The sequence below is a fragment of the Mercenaria mercenaria genome, chromosome 1 (genome assembly GCF_021730395.1).
Source record: "Mercenaria mercenaria strain notata chromosome 1, MADL_Memer_1, whole genome shotgun sequence".
Taxonomy (NCBI): Eukaryota; Metazoa; Mollusca; class Bivalvia; order Venerida; family Veneridae; genus Mercenaria; species Mercenaria mercenaria.
The window spans coordinates 30,276,682-30,292,988 of record NC_069361.1 but is presented as its reverse complement, the minus strand read 5'-3'; the positions used below and the strand labels follow the sequence as shown (position 1 = coordinate 30,292,988).

At 35.3% G+C, this 16,307-nt stretch overlaps 1 protein-coding gene across 3 annotated transcripts in view; it reads left to right on the top strand.

The window, feature by feature from the left end:
* LOC123542516 (ornithine decarboxylase-like) overlaps positions 1 to 13,134 on the top strand; it is a 28,972-nt gene extending 15,838 nt beyond the window's left edge. For 2 of the 3 annotated variants that reach the window (XM_045328418.2, XM_045328432.2), the window contains exons 3-11: positions 1,021 to 1,117; positions 1,816 to 1,892; positions 4,248 to 4,420; positions 7,057 to 7,194; positions 7,481 to 7,646; positions 8,107 to 8,272; positions 8,773 to 8,918; positions 9,885 to 10,096; positions 11,438 to 13,134. In XM_045328418.2, the coding sequence (XP_045184353.2) occupies positions 1,021 to 1,117; positions 1,816 to 1,892; positions 4,248 to 4,420; positions 7,057 to 7,194; positions 7,481 to 7,646; positions 8,107 to 8,272; positions 8,773 to 8,918; positions 9,885 to 10,096; positions 11,438 to 11,492 (1,230 nt within the window). In that variant the 3' untranslated portion in view covers positions 11,493 to 13,134. The remainder of the gene's footprint in view (positions 1 to 1,020; positions 1,118 to 1,815; positions 1,893 to 4,247; positions 4,421 to 7,056; positions 7,195 to 7,480; positions 7,647 to 8,106; positions 8,273 to 8,772; positions 8,919 to 9,884; positions 10,097 to 11,437) is intronic. The other variant, XM_053543223.1, reaches the window with a different exon arrangement.
* Positions 13,135 to 16,307: the final 3,173 nt, after the last annotated feature.

Below are 16,307 nucleotides of genomic sequence, written 5' to 3'. Positions count from 1 at the left end.
TTCAAAGTGGGGGCCCTTTTATCCAAAACGTTTTCATGGAATTATCATTCCATTATTTTTTATGAACAACATTAAACTATTGGTAAACAATCATAAAACTTAAAATAAAAACGTAAATACCATTTTTTCTAGGGTCCTCGAGTAAACGAATTTTTAAACAGACAGAATTCCAACTCCAATATTGAAAAATTTTGTGGAATCCTGCTGGTCTGTTTTGAATTTGCTCACTTCATTCAAAACTAACCTTGGGGCAAAGTAAAACCTACCTACATTTCTTCCACAATATGTAACTGAAGAATGAAGGCAAAATTAGAAACTTTTAACCGCATGTAACTCAGTTAATTTTTTTAAAAATGTCAACTCGACCCCTTCTGTTTTTTGAGGTAAATTCACTTTAACAGTAAGAAATCGCATACCAAATAATTTTTTCCCATTTTTGTACAATAAAACAATAACAAATCTTGAAAGAAGTAAAAACTTACTAGAAAAAAAAAAAAACAAGGAAAAAAAATTTGTCCCAGTAGGGCTTGAACCTACGCCCCCCTGAAAATTGCTGTCAAAGTAGGTTTATGGTAGGAATTGAATACTCTTCAAAAAGGAGGTACTCTGTTATGGGCCTAATACCTTAAGTAATCACTTTGGTTTTTCGCTTATTTTGCTCAATACAAAACTGAACACAAATCTCATCTTTTAAACGTATACAGAAATAACGCGACTCCAGCTTTTATCGATGTTAATATTCATTCAGATACTTTTATAAGTCGACGGCTTTTATCATTAACATGGAGATCAAAATCCAAGTTGTGGCATCGTCCAATACGGAATATAATGTATCTAATACGGAAATACGTAATATGGTACAAATGCAAATAACCGAACTGAAGAGCTATTCAATATGCAGTTCAGTGAGACACTTCGATGTATTACCTATGAAAATAACATTCTAAACGAGCTTTCTTGTCATGTTCATAAACACAATGTCTTTAAATAACAGATAAAAAGTTCTTTTTTGTTTTTAAGGGAAAAGATGAACACTTTTTAGTTTGTGATATTGGCGATATCATAAAGAAGTATCAACAATGGTCGCAGTTGTTGCCAAGAGTTAAACTCTTTTACGGTAAGTAAAATACATGTATAGATATATATGAGCGAACCCGTAATTGTAACAATAGCCAACTTCTATGCAATAAGGTATTCTTATTTGCTATTTCGGCATTCTTCGGATGAAATATGGCTCATCGAGAACTTGGCTGTCGATAAAAGCCGGAGAAACCACTTACGTAGAATAGGTTATCATGTATGATTACAGCTTCACCGTGAACGTAATATCTTTGAAAGTGAAAACGCACTTAAAACCATTGTATTTTACCTGTAACCAACATGAGTTACAAGTGTATCTACATAAAAAACTTATATCTTATGATAGGCGTGGCGATGCGTTGATAAGAATGACCAGCTGAAGGAATAGTTAAGGAACTATATAATTATTATCTGTACAATAAAGTAAAAAAAAAAACTTACAACTTCAAGCTCAGTCATAAATTTTGAAAGTTTATTATTAAAGCATTCAGTGGTTAAAGATATATCCAGCTATGTATAATTTGCAAAATAACGTTTTAACATGACGTAACTTGCTAAAACGTTAAGCATAGGATGTTATTTCATAAAAGCATATTATAGTATATATTTACACTGTCAAGTGTACTTCAAACACTTGTATTTGAAATGTTAATAACTATGAGTGTCTACAGACTAAAACGAACATTAGATGACATGTTTTTCATTCTAAGCAGTGTTTAGTACATTCCATTTTAGCCGTTAAATGCAATACAGACAGAGTTTTGTTGCAAATTCTATCGGACCTCGGTGCATCGTTCGACTGTGCTAGCAAGGTAGGCATTATTTGCAATTAATTTAGCAAAATAAGAACATACAGTATTTTATATGAGAATATTTATTCCCTAATATATCTTTTATGCAATTTAGTAGTTTACTCGAATAAATCTGCTCTGTCGGCATTTTTGTCCTTGATCATTGAAAAGAAGATCAATTATACACCCTTTATTTACACGGAAAAATATTTTTTACGGAATTTTATATAAATATTGCAATATCATCAATCGGTTAATTACATGAATGATAAATCCATTGCAATGGGATGAACATTTGAAGTAAAGCTAATCTCATGGTAAAGCAATGTTAATACATTGAGAAAGAAGTATACTCGTACAGTCGAAACTCAGTATCTAATTTCAAGGGACCGTGACTTTTATTTCGAGATAACCGAAATTCGAGTTATGAGGAGGGACGTATATGGATGAAATGAGTACACATTACGAAAGAAATTAATAAAAAATAGATACGTTGTCGGCACTTTGCGCGTACACGATTCCGTACAGTTTGTATTTATAAAAGTTTTCAGTTTTTCGAAGAATAAATGTGATACTAACCTCAAGAGTGTTTGAGTCAAGTTTTCTTTTTGTACTACGTTTCTCTCCCGAAGAATTGACAGCATTTCGATTGGACATTTTGAACGAATGATGCTTTTCTCCAAGAAGTTTATGTTTATACAGTCTCATCGCGATTACCTCTAATTAATCCTTATTAAAGATCCCAACTGTTCAAACTAATTAATTCATTAGTTTTAATTAAAAGCAATTTTCATAACGTCTAAAAAAAATGACTGGTGATTAAAGAAATCTTAATGTTTACATCAAACAAGTATCATTTTGGTACGTGCGAACAAGCATGACATCATCTCACTTTGATAATCGCCGCACCTTTAATATGTCGGCATCACAGCTTACTAGTTAGGCAATAAACATGGACATGTGTTAAAAACCAACCACATTCACAATGACATGTGTGAAATTTTAGCGCATATTTCTCACTTTGACTTACCGAGCTTACAATGCACTTCAATTTTATTGACTGGACTGAAAATCCCTTTCGTCACAGCCGGAGTCTCGGTAAGCCAAATTTTGACATAACCAAAGTTGAATTACATATATAAAGAAGGAAATTTGACGGGACTTGAACATTTCTTCGACTTAAGGTATTAGGCCCCTAATAGTAATGTTTAAAAAATGGCATTTGCTTGGTATATTCTTACACTTGGCCGTAATTTGCACTTATATGCAAATTTTTCAAAACATTTACCGTGCCGTTTTTTATAAATTTTGTGTAATTTATGGTATTTCCTAAAGCTCAAGTAGAGACAAATTTCAAAGTGGTGGCCTTTATCCAAAACGTTTTCAGAGAATTTATTATTCCATTATTTTTTATGAAAGAAACATTAAACTATTGGTAAACAATCATAAAACTTAAAATAAAAACTGTCAATATCATTTTTTCTAGGGTGCCTCGAGTAAACGAATTTAATCAGACAGAATTCCAACTCCAATATTGAAAAATTTTGGTGGAATCCTGCTGGTCTGTTTTGAATTTTGCTCACTTCATTCAAAACTAACCTTGGGGCAGAAGTAAAACCTACCTACATTTCTTCCACAATATGTAATCTGAAGAATGAAGGCAAAATAGAGAACTTTTACCGCATGTAACTCAGTATTTTTAAAGATGTCTAACTCGACCCCTTCTGTTTTAGAGGTAAATTCACTTTTAACAGCAAGAAATCGCATACCAAATAATTTTTTCCCATTTTTGTACAATAAATCAATAACAAGTCTTGAAAGAAGTAAAAACTTACTAGAAAAAAAGAAAAACAAGGGAAAAAAAATTTGGTCCCAGTAGGGCTTGAACCTACGCCCCCATAAAAAATTGCTGTCAAAGTAGGTTTATGGTAGGAATTGAATACTCTTCAAAAAGGAGGTACTCTATTATGGGCCTAATACCTTAAGCGGAATTTCGAGGTAAGCGAGTTTGAGACATCGAGATTCGACTGTATTTGATTGTTTGCAACATATGAAGAGAACACTGCCCTAAAAGTCGAGGAAGTTTAATTTTACTTTGTATCATACATTCTATAATCAACTGATTACTTAATAGACTTGTAAGAAATTGTTCCCGTTTTGACCATTTTATGAATAATATCAAACTGAACCATTGAGATGACAAGTGAAAGTAATTTGTTAAAGAAAGTACACATGTCACACTTGTATATAATTATATACATGTAATTAGATATGTTGTATAAGCCTTGCGTTTGACTTGGAACACGTATTTTCTCATTTATAGTGCAGCTTCAGTACAGTTTCTTCAGAAAAAGACAAATAATGTTTTGTTTCTAGATGGAGATTGAGAAAGTCCTTGGCCTTGGAGTTAGCCCTGATCGAGTTATATACACTCATCCACACAAATTGAATACCAGTCTCATTTACGCGGAACGCCACAGTGTGTCTTTGATGACCTTTGACAGTGAAATCGAGCTGCACAAAATTAAATCTCTTCATCCCACAGCCAGGTTTGGTTTTAGATAGTAATAAAAGTATAAAAACTACCCAGAGATCTATAGTGCAAGTAGATAATGCCCATGTATGTAACTGATTGAAAAACTGTCCATTCCAACTGTTACCTTACAATTACGAATTATTCTTTGAGGATGCACCGTGCAGCAAAAAAAAAAAAGATAGTATTAAAAGTATGAAAACTAACCAGACTTCTATATTGTAATTAGATAAGGCCCATTTATGTAACTGATTGTAAAACTGTCCATTCCAACTGTTACCTTACAATTACGAATATATCTTTGAGGATGCAGCAAAACAAAGATATACTGACGAGATAAAGAAACGCCTCATTGAAATTTGGCGTTATTTTTTTCCTAACGCTTTTAATTGTTGTGAAATGTAGTAAATCTACATGTACTCTGACCGACAAACACAGTGAACAAAAACTCGCGCGATTTCATTCAGCCAATTGTTCACTTCATGTACCTGGTCATGATTTCTTCGTGCAGTCCGTGCATGTAAACCATGTGGTTTGATTGAACGATTTTTGCACATGTACATGTGTAATACGACACACAACCATATTTTCAGCTATTCTCTGAAAAAAACATTAGTTTTCGTAATGCCGAGGCTGAATTCTGAAGAGAGGGCTCAGGCTTTGGCTATGCTTGAATGTGGGCGAACGCAGGAACAAGTTGCTAGACGTTTTAACGTCTCTCGTTCGACAATTGTGCGTCTTATTCGACGTGTTAGAGACACGGGAACGTCTATAGATAGACCACGTTCAGGTAGACCGCGTGTAACGTCAATACGACAGGATAATTATATACGTCAACGTCATTTACGTGACAGATTTGTGACGGCGCAATCTACGTCACGTATAGTTGTAGGTAACCGTGGACGTCCAATTAGTCGACATACAGTGAGAAATCGACTCAGAGAACGCGGAATTACCTGTCGTAGGCCCTACCGCGGTCTAATTCTAACGTTACGCCACCGTCACCAACGTCTTATTTGGGCCCGCAACCATCGCGGCCAGCGTTGGCAGAACGTAGTGTTCAGTGACGAGTCGCGTTTCAACTTGTGGAACGCCGACGGACGTATCCGTGTCTATAGATGACGCCATGAACGCTACGCAAACAATTGCGTTTTGGAGCACAATCGTTACGGTGGAGGTGGAGTAATGGTGTGGGCAGCAATCAACCATAGGTTTAAGTCCCAACTCGTCGTTTGCCAAGGTAATCTCACAGCCAGGCGTTACATCGACCAGATATTACGTCATGTAGTTGTCCCTTTATTCCGTCAACGTCAAGGATTAGTCTGTCAGCACGACAACGCGCGACCTCACGTTGCACGCGTCACCAGGGACTTTCTACAGGCTAGAAACGTTAATGTTTTACCTTGGCCGGCGTGTTCACCGGACTGCAATCCGATTGAACACGCGTGGGATTATCTCGGACGGCGGTTACGCCAACGTCAACCCCAGCCAGCAAACGTCCGGGAACTGGTAGCAGCGCTGCACCAGGAGTGGGCCAGAATCCCACGGTATCTGTTACGCAACTGGTGCGGCTCTATGAGGCGTCGCCTTGCTGCTGTGGTTGCTAGCAGAGGTGGCCACACGCGCTACTGATTTTTCTAATGCAATTTCTCCGACCGGGCTATTAAAATTCAAGATTTAAGCTTAATGCGACAATGAAATGATTTCTTATTGACCATAAATTCTTGTAAAGCATCTAATTTGCGAATGGAATTGTTCTTTTTCTAATTTTGAATCACGGTTAACGAAAAATTGTATACCGAGTTTGAATGAGGCGTTTCTTTATCTCGTCAGTGTAGTAATAAAAGTATGGGTTCTATATTGTAAGTAGCTAATGCCCATGTATGTACTAACTGATTGAAAAACAGTCCATTCCAATTACAAAATATTCTTCGAGGACGCACCGTGCAGTAAACGGACAGGTAATGAAACCTATTAAAATGTAAACAGATTTTACACTTTCCGACTTCCACATTATGACATTTTTTAGTAACTTTTTGTGATATTGAATTTATTTTGATAAGCTTTTTATTCCAAAATTTTGCTCGTTAACTATTCTACAAAGTATTTTTCTTTTTGCTGTATTTTAATAATGCCGCTAGTGCATTACTGTAAAGTTTAGATATATTTTCATCACGTTGTTTTATATATTCTGTACTACATGCCATATTGAAAAGTACATATAAACTTGTCGCTATCTTGTAAATTCTTGTAAAAACAACTTTGAAAAAAGCACTTTATTTGAATAATTATTTCACACTTATTTTGTATGTATTTTCGAACGAACTGAAGTGGAACTATACGAATTGTGAGAATAACGTTTAACTATTTTTTAAACTTTCTTTTATGACTCAGATAGTTTGGTGCTTTGAAAGTAAAGTAAATAATTAATGCTCGAATACGTCCAAATCTTTTCTAGTGGAAATTATGTGCAGTTGGGCATCTTCTGTCTTTTGCCATCTCTTAAACGTTAAAATTCGGTATAATAAAAACCAACAGCAACATAAAAATCAAAACTAAACCGATTCATTAAATGCCTAACACAGTTTCAATCTGACTGGAACCGTTGAATCGATGGAGCTTTAATTCGACTAACATTGGCTTTTATAACAGATTGGTATTGCGTATTCTATTGTTTGAGCAATTTGAAGCAGATGAAAAATTTGGAAGTAAGTTTGGATGCCCTTCTGACCAGACAAGGGATCTTCTACAGCTTGCAAAAGAACTAGAACTAGTTGTGGTCGGTGTAAGGTAAATAATGAATAGCATTTAATGAATAATCTATCTCTTTGATGATCAATTCTGTTATTCGCGAATAGTTTCTTTTACCTCTATAGATAACATTTAACGAAGAACGTGTTTCATGTAGTTCAATCAAGGAGAAACGATCTGATTAGCAAGCTTTGTTAATTATGGAATATAATTACATTATATATGGCAATTTGATGTAAAAGGATGACTAAATATAACATTTCTCTCTTTGTGAGAGTGTTGTTTAACCATTTCTTTTAGTTTCTAACATTTTACAATGTTTCAGTTTTCATGTTGGGTCTGGAATAAAAGACGCTAGAGCATATATAGCTGCGATACAACAAAGCAGGAAAACGTTTCAAATAGCTCAAGAAGTTGGCTTTATCATGAACGTACTTGATATTGGTGGGGGTTTCCCCGGAGCACAAGATACTTCTGATTTCTTTCATGAGGTAAACTTTTTTTATACACGAAATATCACAAGCATTATTTTGAATTCCTACACTCTGCCTAAGTTCTCATAACATAAGATTAAATCGTATTCATTTACACCACATCTCAAATAGTATCATTATTCTGCATACTAGCATAATCTTAGAATTGTCCAATGTTATCTCGTCTGCAAGTCGACTATACGACCTTTACCGGGTAATAGTAATTTAAATTTTACACACGAGTGTTCTTCGAACAGCCTGCTATTTTTAGCTTTTCAATTAGCTTATATGTCCCATTTTCTTTAATTTTGACTACTGTAAATATTGCGTTCATCAATATTATAAACTGTCAAAATACGTCTAAAACTAAGATGATTAAAGGATACAGTTCCTACATTAAAAATAATTTTGAAAATATCAACGTTTTGGACATTTAAAATGATAACGATTCTTGAAAGGTTTTTTTTTCTGCTGTTAGATTGCCAGCGTTGTGAATGAAACACTAAATGATTTATTTCCTGCTGACGAAGGCGTAGATATCATAGGAGAACCTGGTGCCTATGTTGCTACTTCCGCTTATTCAAGTTTGGTTAACATCATTGGAAAACGCTGGTGTTCAAAGAAGCCCTTACTAACAGAACGTTGTACGTATATTATATATGCCGTAACTCATATTGATACGCAGTTATTCAAACATGTTGAGTTTTTCCTTAATCTTAAATTTAAAAATGGAAATTCCACAGGTCGCCAAAAAAAAAAATCAAAATTTTTTATTTTTACTGAGTATGTTCCTTGACGTTAGAGAAAATGCCTGCTACCGCCAACGCCCTCTAGTCCCGGGCTGAGTATAACTCAACCTTGGAACAAGTTACAAGCACTTAAATACAATTTAGAGACACACAAAAATGAGTTCGTTCGGCGATGTGCGTGGAACCTTCGATGATATTCCGGAGTGCAATTCCACGAAAAGCGGCGTATGATCCGCAGTTTAAAGAATCTACTAGCCCTAAACGAGAACATTTTAAACAGAACGTAACAAAGAAATTTTTAGAGAGGGGATCCAAGGTTTTAAGTCTGATTGGGTACACTATAATCTGAATATCTGCTTAGAAATATAAACAAATGAAATGTTCATGCTTTCTAGATAATAAACCAGAAAAGAACTCATGGAACTCCTGCGAAGAGGACAGGAATACCTATATGTATTACTTGAATGACAGTGTGTTTGGAAACTTCTTAGATGGAACGTTGTACACTGGGTGTACAACATACATTCCAAAGCGGATAAAGGTATCGTCAGATGCGATAAGTATTATATTATATAACTCGAGCTTCGAAGATCATTTAATGGGCAAATTACTGTTTTTGATATATTATTTCTTAAATAAATGTTGCTGCTATCAGAATTAGTCTTTTATTGGTATCAGTAGTACTTAAAGGAGAATGACTTAATTTTCGTTTTGGATATTTTTTCATTCATGACTTTTTCCAGGAGGAGTTATACAGATAAATATTCTGTTCTGGTTCAAATATCGCGCCATTTTGACGCTTTTTGTTCCGTGCAATGAGATCGCTCGCACTGGGTAAAAGCGGAAGTTGATGGGTTATCGAGGTGTAAATAATTCCGAAAGCGATCAAATTCGCCTATTTTCTGCAAAAATAGCGTTCTTTGGTGGGGATTTTTTGTTGTCATTGTTGAATTAATGTAAGACCTTCCGATCAGTTCATGAGTATCAGCGATAGCTTATTTCTATGGAAAGTCTTGACCGGCGAAACGGGGCGATATCGGATTCCGTTCATTACCATGTTTTAATATGAGAACAGAGGATGGGACGTAATAAACAAGAAGGCACCATTTCTTTGATATTTCTTTATAAACTGAAAAATAAGGCATATATTTATGAAAATAGACCACTCAAAGCTAAATCTGCGGTTCTAGTGCCAGTGATATTATTTTAATTTCTATTTTCGGTCATCTTGATCAATTGTTTGATTATCAGAACAGTAGTAAGACGTCGTTTGTATGTAATGGTATTTCTTGGCATTTTGCATTGAGGTATTACAAAAAAAATAGGAGGTATATCAATGATGAACTTTAACCTCTTATTATCACTGACAAATTATATGTAACAAAACGCTGTTCCAGTCTTGTATTTATTAAGTGGTACACTATTTATTCAGTTAAATATTTATATAAATAGAAGCGTATCTGCATTAATGCTTAAGATTTTTAATTTCATATTCCCTATATCTCAGACTACAAATGATACTGTTTCCTATGGAAGCATTCTTTGGGGATTTACCTGTGCGGGAAACGATTGCGTTAATCCTTCCATCAGATTGCCGGAACTTGACGTTGGTGAGTGGCTTTACTTCGAAGACATGGGCGCCTACACTCTTAGTATGGCTTCAAATTTCAATGGACTTGAAACTCCTGAGATAAAGTACTACTGTTCAGAAGATTTATGGTACGAAATTAATCTTCATAGAATTATTTAAGAGTTTGGCTTTCATGAAAACAAAAGCTTTGAAATAACTTTCATAAACAATGCAATAACTTACAACGTGCGTAGACAGAATGCAATGCATTTCTTGTTCTGTTATGTCTAGCGGCAGTAAGCTTTGGCACCTACAACAAATGCCATATGCATACTAATTCTGGGTTAATCATTTCCAGACAAATGACATTATTTTTTATTTTCACGAGTTTATGTTAAAACCGAACACATTGTTAAATTTGTAATGAAATGAGTAATCACAATGGTCAAGTTCGACGCTTCCTATTACCTTTAATGAGTCGGTAGTAAAGAATGTGCTTGTTTACATTATGTTAATGAAAAGTAAACAATATAATTAAAGAAAATTGTAATGAGGTTCTTACGAGGGTCATTCAATATATTAAATAGCTTTAATTTCTTAATCTTTGATAAATCTTTCATAAAATGCAGTTTGTTTCAGTTGCATAGGCACTGTTTAAATTTCGTCAACGATTTTCATTTGCCGAGCAATGAAAGAAATGTCGTGCATCCTGTCTGGCCACACAGCCACCCTGGAAAATTCTAACATTTCTCGACAACTGATACAAACGTTGTGACAAGTGAATCTGAAGTTTCCTAATAATAATAAGGATTCAGAATTGCTACGAATGTTTGTATCCATGTCATTTGGGAAATAAAATTCACGTTGACGGAAAGAATTTTGATGTTTCTAAAATTGGGATATGCTTTGCAACAGAAAAGAAAACAAAAATACCACAAAGGTTTTATATGTAGGTAGTATACCCGGGTTCCATTATATGGTACACAAAAATGTGCTGGTGAAATATTTCATGAAATGCGTTACTTTGAAAACATCCTTCACTTTAGCGTAAGATTTGATCAATATACAAAAGAATTATTGTTTGAATGATCCTCTTATATAAGGTCATTTAAGGGGATCAGTATGCCCGCTTTTGACCGAACAGAAATAAAACGTGACTGTAATATTCATTCCATATATTTTTATTATTTTGCATGATAAAGATATCTTCTGATTTTATTGTCATAATTATCTCTCCACCAGTCCGCACCTGAACCATTCTCTATCGCTTGACTTTAGCGTCCACATGCGATTGTTATGGTTCTAGCAAAGTGATATATTACCATACATTATTCTAATCGCTGTGTTACCGCACTAAACCAAATTCTTATCGGGAATCATTGACATATCTAACATAAAGTGTAAAAACATTTGTTTAAAATCCACGCTGAATAATATCATGTTTAACTTAGTCATTCCAGTAATTTACTGAAGATCGTCTCACGTTTCAGGTTACAAGTATATCCGAAGACAATAACCATTTCGAGGGATCAGACTAGGCAATAATGTCTTTAATAACGTTTGTGCCATATTGTTATTGTATTACCAGAATTGATATTTTATTGCTATTGTTGTTGCTATTTATAAGCAGATAAACATGCACATTTGAATGAGGAAATAAATTGATACTTTGCAATTATTGATAGAAACAATGACGGATATGAGGCAGTGAGGCGGGGATGATGAATACACAAACTGTCGGATATACGAATGTACATTTCCAAAATACAATCAAATTCGACAGGGAAGTTAGAGATGCAAATATGATACTGTTACAAATTTAAATATCATTGAAACAACGCTTTATCTTGTGTATCTAACTTTTTCCACCATTTTAATCACAACTGTTTCTTGTTTACAAACCGCTTTAGATGTACGAATATATCTGATAAAATGGTAAAATGGCAAAATTAAATGTTTCCACAGTGTACCTAACACAACCTTTAAAATACACGGATTAATTGCCGAACGACAGATGCCTCTAGTGTAATATTTGTTGTTTTAGAAAATAGCCTTATGCATAATTTTCCCATTGGAAACATCAACATACTTATACTTTCATTTTACCCCAAGAATGAAGAGCATAAATATACACATAATTAAATGTACATGCATAGATAATGAAAAGGCATAAATTATACAAGAATAATATTACAAAAGTGTCAATAAGAAAATTAGACATACTAATGTCCTAAACGACGCTGTTCAAAGTTTTAAAGCTAACTTTGGCTCAGTATATTTAGCAAGAATATTGATATATCTCAAAATGATAAGCAAGTTTAATAAATATGATAAAAACCTGTTCAAATACAAACATTTATTTTATAGGAACTTCGGCCCTATTAGGGACCACTATAGCTAAAAGTAGATATGCCTTTCTTCGCATTAACCACTAAAATGTAATGGATTTTTATCAAACTCGATGTGTAACAATATCGTAAGGTCTCCTGCTATTTTGTTACAAATGGGGATAGGGACCAATTTAGCTAAAAATATAAACACGTTTAATGACCTCTTCTCATGAACCGCTTCATGAATCTTCATCAAACCACTGCTGTAATTATTCGTCTAAGGATAAACGAAACAAAATTGCAACCCTACGAAACCTTTGCGAAAAATTAAAAGAGAACCATTTAAATTGTTAAAGTGCGGTGTTTAGTTTTGCAATTTGAAAAATGTTAGATGAAAGATGAATGTTAGATGAAAAATTCATAAACTTCTTTCCTTATAACAATTCGCCGACCATCATTTTTAAAGATATTTCTTGTTTACAATAATATTATGTCAACAATTCAACATATCACACTGTTATCAGTGTCAATCTTGTATTAAGCCATCGCTAATAATAGTAAGTGAATCAACTGACTTGTGTGGTTTCTCTTATTAATAAGTTAAATATACGTGTGTGCACTAAATGTATCTATGACAAAGCTCCACCAAACATTCTGTGAATTTACATTTCTATGGCAAAAATGTAGAATATGAGTGGATATATCATCTGTCATATATAAGCATTTCAGCTCTTTTATAAGAAAAAGCATTTTCCAAGCAATTTAATTGCATTTCAACAATGTTTTAATTTAGACACAAATGTAATAACCATATTTTACACCCATTGACAGAAAACAAATATATATACGGAAAAGAATTTCTCTGTTATTAAGTTTTATCCATCCTCTTCCATGTTGATTCCACTTGCTATGTATGCATATAATACATCTATTAGGTTGTATTTTACAAGCATTCTATAGATGTCCGAAATATAACCTTGAACCTGCCTGCCGTCATTGAAAATTCAGCGTTTTAAAATGTTGTTCTTCCGGAAAATCTACCCTTATCTTTTTTTTTTCAGTGAATCGATCGCATGAAGGTATTGGTTCAATAAAATGATACTTTGTTCAAATTTGACGACTGGTATTTTTAGATGTTTTTGCATTAAAATCAATGTCTGCATAATTATACACCCACCTTGTAATTTCATCAACTTTATAATTCACAATGAAAAGCCAGGAATACATTCGTAATATAAAATTCCTTATTGAAGTATGACTTACTACGTTTGAAATCGTTTCCATGTTAGGGGTCATACATTCTATCTCTAGACAAGTACACCGCATCTTCTACAACCATAAAATATCACGAAGGAAATACATGTAGTGACAAGATGTTTCTAAGCATGTTTCTTATCTTCAGTTTTGGATGGATTTATTGACATATCAGACTCGTGAAGTATGAAAATCTTTATAAAAGAAAAAGTCTTAATGCGTTATATATTATGGCAGCTTTAGTATTTCACCAGTTTATCGAGGCGTTTAATGATACGTCACACTATCAGAATAATATTCTTAATACGAATTTTATTTGCTCAACTGGTTGAAACGGGTTATCCCCGGGAGCCGCAAATACAACAAATATGTATAGATACAGTACTGTTGCTTCTTTTTTTTTGTGATTTATATCTTATAATATCATACAAACGAAAATTTATGATGTACGTTGTGCCTGATGGCAATGTCTACTGTACCGACTTCGGGAAGAACGACTGTACGTGATGGCAGTGCCTGCTGTACCGACTAGTTGAAAAACAGCTGTAGGTAGCGGCAGTGTCTGCTATACCAATTAGAGAAAGTATAACTGTACGTGTTGGCAGTGTCTATTGTACCGACTACGGGAAGTACAAATGTACGTGGTGGCATTATCTACTCTAACGACTTAGGGAAGTACAACTGTACGGGGTGGCATTATCTACTGTACCGATTACGGGAAGTACAACTGTGCGTGGAGGCAGTTTCTACTGTACCCAGTGAGGGAAGTATAAATGTACGTGGTGGCAGTGTGTATTGTACCGACTACGAGAAGTAAAACAGAACATGGTGGCATTTCTACTTTACTAACAGCTGGAAGTACAACTGTACGTGGTGGCAGTTTCTGCTGTACCGAGTTAGGGAAGTACAACTGTACGTTGTGGCATTATCTACTGTACCGATTACGAGAAGTACAACTGTGCTTAGAGGCAAGTTCAACTGTGCGTAGAGGCAGTTTCTACTATACCGAGTGAGGGAAGTGCAACTGTATGTGCAGGCAGTGTCTACTGTACTGACTACGAGAAGTACAACAGTACACGGTGGCAGTTCTACTTTACCGACAGCGGGAAGTACAACTGTACGTGGTGGCAGTTTCTTCTGTACCGACTGAGGGAATTACAACTGTACGTACAGGCAGTATGTACTGTACCAACTACGAAAATTACAAGAGTGCGTGGTGGCAATTCTACTTTACCGACAGCGGGAAGTACAACTGTGCACAGCGGCAGTTTCTACTGTACCGACTGAGAGAATTACAACTGTTCGAGATGTCAGTGTCTACAGTACATACTGCGAGAAGTACAACAGTACGTGGTGGCCCTTCTACTTTACCGACAGCGTAAAGTACAATTGTACGTGGTGGCAGTGTCTACTGCACCGATTAGGGGAAATACAGCTATACATGGTGGCATTATCTACTGTACCGAATAGGGGAAGTAAAACTGTACGTGGTGGAAGTGTCTAATGTACCGACAAGTCGAAGAACAACTGTACGTAATGGAAGTGTCTACTGTACCGACTACGAAAAGAATACCCATACATGATGGCAATGTCTGCAGTACCGACTACGAGAAGTACAACAGTACGTAGTGGCAGTTCTTCTTTACCGACAGCAGGATTTACAACTGTACGTGGTGGCAGTACCTACTGTACCGATTAGGGCAAGTTCAAATATACATATTGGCAGTGTCTACTGTACCGCTTAGGGAAAGTACAACTATACGTAGCGGCAGTGTCTACTGTACCGACTAGACGAAGTACAACTGTACGTGGTGAGAGTATCTATTGCACCGACTAGGGGAAGTGCAAATGTAAGTACTTGGTGGCAGTGTCTACTGTACCGACAACCTGGTGACAGCGTCTACTTTACCGACTTCGGGAAGTACAACAGTACGCCGCGACAGTGTTTACTGTACCAACTAGGGGAAGTACAATTGTACTTACTTGGTGGTAGTGTCTGTTATTACGACAGCGGGAAGAACTTACCTGGTGGCAGTTGCTCCTGTACAGACTTGGGAAGTACTTACGTGGTGGCAGTGTCTAATGTACAGACTAGGGAAGTACTGTACTTAACCGACAGTGGCCGACTATTCACATACTTACACGTTTTATACGATGTTCACTCAAAAATTTCACTCTAGAAATAGATTGTTTCCCTTGTGTAAAGAGGGTTTAAGTTAAGTGTCTACATAAATGGGCGAAAATCTGTTGATATATCGTATCGTCCTGTGCTCGGGGTAAAGATACGACAAATATAGGGCGTCGACACGACGTCTATACCTGCCGGAAAGACATGTTACCATTATGATATTTCATGTCTTCACACATAAAGTTTAGATATCTCGCCTTCAGTGTTTCATGTCCTATTCAGTCTCTTGTCTTCGCCCATGAAGACGCAACAAATCAGTAGTTTTGTCCTTCCGTCACAAATTCGTGTCTTCGGGGTTAGGACACACAGGCATGATTAATTAGCATTTTTTCGTCCTTTGTTTTCCTTGTGTTTTCGTGTAGCTACAACCATATTTACAATGAGCTGATGTACAGTCCTAGCCTTTAAATAGACATTATGCCAAACCTTAAAAATTTACACAATTCCACATATACATTAAAATGCAGTTATCTTGAATTTACTAGTGCTTTGACAATACTGTTAGGAGTATCTAATTTTTACTTTTTGTAATCATTGTCGAATAGATTATAGGCATGACAGGTAAACGTACCTAATTTGTTTTGTTTT